Source organism: Echiichthys vipera (assembly GCF_963691815.1).
Source record: "Echiichthys vipera genome assembly, chromosome: 8".
NCBI classification, from domain to species: domain Eukaryota; kingdom Metazoa; phylum Chordata; class Actinopteri; order Perciformes; family Trachinidae; genus Echiichthys; species Echiichthys vipera.
In genome coordinates this window covers 25799659-25805423 of record NC_139833.1, presented here as the reverse complement: position 1 = coordinate 25805423, position 5765 = coordinate 25799659, and the positions used below count along the sequence as shown (strand labels likewise).

Below are 5765 nucleotides of genomic sequence, written 5' to 3'. Positions count from 1 at the left end.
CTTTAATTTGATCACAGGTCACACACTGACAGCTCTGATTTGCAAGTGTATCTTGTGTAAAGGGTCACAAGGCAACAAGAAAATGAGAACAAACAATAATCAGCAGCATGTTACCATAAAAATATGTGAGGAAATTAAAAAGACAGAATAGAGTGCAGAAACATCAAACAGCAGCATCCAACCAAATACATCACTGACTTTACTTGTAACTGTAGAACTACGAGCTACTGTACTTTGCCTTCGTGCAAAGACGATGATTATGTCACCGTAAAAGAAGAATTTACTTCATAATGCAAACATATGAAACCACTTATCACCGCATCTAACTTACTTCACTGACATGTCTTCATTGTGGTTTTTAATTGAATGATTTGAACACAATAGAAAAGTGCAACATGCTTTGATGGAAACAGGACTTGTTGTTTTAGTTTTTGGTATTTACAATCAGTTCTATTTAAGGGAATATTCCTGCCTGTCATGCAGCAACTTCCTGGCCTGTAATCTGAGGAGTGTGTGCTGCCCTCAAGTGGACAAACTGTGTAGCTGCCTTAACTGCTATTACAAGCTCAGCAGGGACCCCCAATGGTGAGTATTTTCTTTACCAGTCTTTAACAGTGATGCTTGTTTTCACCTTATGAGTCTCTCTCTCTCTCTCTCTCTCTCTCTCTCTCTCTCTCTCTCTCTCTCTCTCTCTCTCTCTCTCTCTCTCTCTCTCTCTCTGTGTGTGTGTGTGTGTGTCATCATGGAACAATGTGGTCCTGGAGACACCTACAGTAGGGAACTACAGTAGGTTTTGAGTACTTATCCAGGTGTTTATATGTCTGTCTGTGAAAAGAAATTGAGTTGCCAGTTGTGTTTAGATTGTTCCCTCAGTAGCTGGTCTGATGTTGCATGTGATTATTTTCTGCCTTTAGTGTGAGCCATGTTCTCATAGAATTCTGCATTTGTCATTTTGCTCTGTTTTGATACGTATGTAATGGAGACGCCCCTTCAGTATATACAGTATATTTCTTCACATGAGTTTATAACGGCCTGTACCTGATGCTTCCTTTGTGTGATATTTCAAGTTTGGATTATATTTTCATATTTGCATTGCAGGTCTTAGACCTACGCTTATCCATGAAAATGTATTCTGGAATTTTGTATAGTGGTATTTAGATATGTTTAAAGTGTGTAACTATATTCTGGGCTTATGAAGTGTATCTAGGCATGCATGTATTCCCTGTGCTTTTTCATAGATGAATTTGAGCTATGTACACAGATATTTTCCTTTTTTTCTTCTGATGATGTTATTAATATGCACACCTGTGCTTGACCACCGGATTTTGTGAGGTGACCTAGGGAGAGCACATATAAAGGTGCGTCTCCATTCTTTTCACTTTACGTCTGAGGAAGGGCAGGTGCCCGAAACGTCACTTCTTAGAAAAAATTTGTCAAGGAGCGGCTTCTGGTGTGCTGACTTTATTTCCCTTTCATACTTATCTTTGGGTCCAGCACCCAACTTTTTTTTTTCTGGGATGTTTTTCTCACCTGTTTTCATATGTCTGTCTGTCCCATAACAAGATGGACTCTCTCTCCTTTTACAGTGTGTTGGAATACAGCTGTAAAACATGTGTACCAGCACAAGGAGCAGCTACTCTTCTCTTCCTCATTTCACTGGCGCCTGATCACTTACTTAACACTTTCATAACATGTCTGCATCGACTTCCTGCTGCAGTCCCTAGCTCAACCTCCAGGGAAACTTGCAGCATTAACTTTTTATTACATGAGGTCAAAAACTGTTGAACAGTTATTTCAAGCCAATCATTTAGACTGACTGCTCTTCAAATCCTTGCTTTTAAAACAAAAACAACAAACCACAGACACTTACTTCCTGCACACATATAAATTGTTAAAGCCATATTTGAGAACACAACAACATATCAAAGGCAGTGCACATTGACTTATGACCTGGCACCAAGTGGGGAAAGTGATCTGTTCAATCATGTTTGAAGTGCTCAGTTCTATTATAGACCGTTTAAGTGTGAACAATGATTAATGGCAAAATAAGGAAGTGAAAATATCAAGAGCCAGAAAAGATCCGGCCTCAACAGACAGCATCATCTCCAGACCTGGGTTCAATCCAGCTTTCACTTCACTTAAAGATAAGTTGAAGCAAATAAAAACATTCTGTGGTTGTTAAATGGTACAAAGCAACATAAAGCAACTGCATTCTGTCTCCTTTTACTCCTTTGTTACTATTGTGGTCATGTCATCTTCTGTTTCTTCCTTTCCTCCTGGAAGCACAAAGACACCATGCGTTAATCAACAATATTTAGTCGATGCATCCTCCGGTTCACCAGTGAAGCAGTGGACTTACTGAAGCACTTCTGCAGGGTCTCAGATCTCTGCAGCATGGTGTACAACAACGCAAACACCAACAGGATGCCAAAGAAGCCCCCAATGACACAGCCGATGAGAACGGCGTAGCTGGTGCCGTTATCTAGGAGCAAAGATAGCAGGACAGTGAGGGAGGAGAATTAATCATAGATGTCTTGGTGGAGAATGACTAAACTGAATAACCAGCTTATGTGATCGTACTCAGAAACTATAAGTACAGGTCATATTCTGTGATTATGGGTTTATTTTTATTTATAGGATTGAAAGGCCCTGTAAGCATGTACTGTTATACAACATGCAGATAAAATAAAATAATAACAATGCTTTAAATATGTATTTGTGCTGTGATAAACATGGTGAGAAAAATATAAATATTAAATTGAAGTAGAAGTCTTCACCATAAACATGTAAGATAGCGACAAGTGCATTGGGATTGTTTGGCTGCTGACATACGACTCTTGTGCCGTTATCGGAGAAAGAAGTTCCCTTGAGGGTCCACACGGCAAATGACTCTCCTTTCTTTGTTTCACAACTTCCATAGAGAGCCTGAGGAGAGAGGGAGAGGGAGAGAGACTGGAATGAAGAAAGACATGCACATGCAATGCTTCCTATCTAGTGACAACCTGAGGGGAAGGGGAGAAGAAAGTGGGAATAAAGTGAGACATTAGAGTAAACACAGAGCCAGACCACCTCACCTGGGGGATATCTTCCACGTGGCCCGAGGGGCATGTGAGGCTGTAGTTGCCGTGACTCCCATAGAAAGTAAATGTGAAGTTTGGAGAACCTTCGGGCACTCCACAGCGAAACACAGCAGGTTCTCCCACAGCCACTGTGACGTCAGCTGGGCGTGTGCGGTAACTGAGAGCTGCAGGGTTCGAGGCTGCAGTGTTGGTTGTGTTAGTGTTTTGAGCTGAAACAGTGATGAAGATGTGTGTGTGAGTGAGATAAGGAGGAAAGAACGTAATTGAGTAAAATCATCATATATGGATTTACAGATTATTTCCTGGTGCAAAAATCTACTACAAAATCCCTTTCCCATTTGTTAGCATTTTAAAACCTGAGAAAGGAGTTCCCCTGATCACACCAGGAAGCAGTGAAATAAACTGGTTTAATCTAATATGGCTGTCTTTTTCATGCTACGTCTTCAGGCAGTTTGGTGGGATATGGGTTTATTTTTATTTATAGGATTGAAAGGCCCTGTGAGCATGTACTGTTATTCAACATGCAAATAACATAAAAGAATAACAATGATTGAAATATGTATTTGTGCTGTGATAAACATGGTGAGAAAAATATAAATATTAAATTGAAATAGAAGTCTTCACCATAAACATGTAAGATAGCAAAGTGCATTGGGATTCTTCGGCTGCTGACATACGACTCTTGTGCTGTTATCGGAGAAAGAAGTTCCCCTGATCACACCATGAAGCAGTTATAAAAAATTGGTTCAATCTAATATGGCTGTCTTTTTCATGCTACATCTTCAGGCAGTTTGGGGTGATCAGAAATGTAGGAAACCACTAAAGGAAACAAACACAGTCTCCAAAATAATTTTACAGTGTAACAGATCCCACATTATGGAGTCATATCTGGCACCACATCGTTACTTAAATAATTGTCAAGTTGGGTTGTTGTATGCAAAATCAAATATCCACCCATCCCTGTTATGAGTTGTTCACAAGAAGCGCATGCTACCTGCGTCTTCCATGAGACTTTACGCAAAGTCCTTCCACTGCCGTCATACACATTTGAATATTCTAATGACTGGAAACCTGTGTTTCTCCAGATTGTTTTCTTTTAAGGGTGGAGAGATATGTGGTACAAAATTCATCCACAGATTTTTTTTTTTATCTTAATGACTGCAAAAATATCGACCAGGATTAAGGTGACGCCTGTGGATGTTTTCAGTTTAGAATGTATGGACTTTAATGCGAGTAAGAACTGGAAACCTTACGCACGACTTCAGTCGGTCCTGGCTGGTTAGTTACCTGAGGAAGGTGCGGTGATTTGGAGCACGGCCAGCAGCAACAAGCACATTTGAGAACCCTTTCTCATCTCTCCTTTCCTCCTCTCCTCCATTCTTTTCTCCACTCAGCCCCTCTTATTTCATAAATGAATCTGCAAACAGTTGAACAATGTAACTTTTTGTCCAACAATAAAGGAAAGGAGTATATACAATAGTACAACACTCCTTGTGTTCTCCTTCAGATGAAATGTAATGTGAATGCATGTGTAAGGTTGGTGTGGACAACCAGTCAAATGGTTATTTACATGATGATGATTTTAGATGTGTTGCGACTTTATATGAAAAGGCTGCCAGTGTTTTAGGACCCATCAAACTGAACAGTTGTCATTGTCATCATTGTTCCTTAAAGAACATTTAAGGGACAATGATCTAATTTAATAGGCTATTTATCAACTCATTCTGAAAATCCCTTTAAAAACCTCTTCTGAGTCAGTGCCTCGGCCTTATGAGGAATGAGTAATGTTGACTTTAATAGACAGACTAATTGAAAAAATGAAATAAAAACCATTTTATATGCACTTTCATTCTTTTTTTTTTTTTTTTTTTACTGATCTTTAAATTGGTATCCTAATTCTGTCAACCATAATTGTAATTCTCCCGAATCAATCAAGACAAGTTTTTTGTATACATGATAAATAAAGTAAAATAGAAAGAAAAGTATCTTAAATTGTAAAGAAAGACTGAGAGATTATTAACTCTTACCTCAAAATGAACTGGAAACTCCCCGGCAGGTCTGCAGCCAGCTCCTTAGTTGAAGATTATGACGCAGCTCCTTTAAAAAGAAATCCTATTTATTGTGAAAATGAACTCCTCAGATGACCCTCTCTAAACTGTAGTCTGACATATATCTACTGCCAGTGTCTCAATACACAGGGAAGAGACTTTCAACGTCTCTACACATGACTGACTCTCTTCACTTCCCTCCGTCTCACTCCATCCTCACGCTCTAAACAGGTGGAAAGTTGAGAACAACAAGGAACCTGCAGGAATGTGGACATCTTCCTGATTTACAAGAAGGATTTCTGCAAATGAGAAAACAGGTTGAGCAGGCCTGGCCCAATAATAGCTGCTGGGAGTAACGTCAGTGCGGCTCATGCAAGGCCTTTCTCTCTCTCACACACACACACACGCACGCACATGCACATACGCACACACACGTACACACACGCACAACCACGCACAACCACAAACAACCACACACAACCACACACTTAATTCCAGTCTCTTAGAGCTTGAAATACTTACTACACAATTTAACTTTCAAATAAGTTCCTCCTGTCCGCCGCAGCAGGTTGACCCGCCGCAGAAATGGCATCTCTTTTCATCACATACTTGCACTTGTTCTTTGAACGCCCTGTGC

The 5765-nt window shown here is 40.0% G+C and overlaps 1 protein-coding gene across 1 annotated transcript; it reads right to left on the bottom strand.

The window, feature by feature from the left end:
- Positions 1-649: 649 nt before the first annotated feature.
- Positions 650-5344, bottom strand: LOC310950349 (uncharacterized protein). The gene is made up of 6 exons (XM_083918095.1): positions 5108-5344; positions 4368-4497; positions 3075-3289; positions 2778-2925; positions 2360-2482; positions 650-2276 (listed from the first exon to the last, which is right to left on the bottom strand). Exons 2-6 carry the CDS (start codon positions 4456-4458, stop codon positions 2224-2226), a joined length of 630 nt encoding a protein of 209 aa, XP_083774221.1. The 5' UTR covers positions 4459-4497; positions 5108-5344; the 3' UTR covers positions 650-2223.
- Positions 5345-5765: the final 421 nt, after the last annotated feature.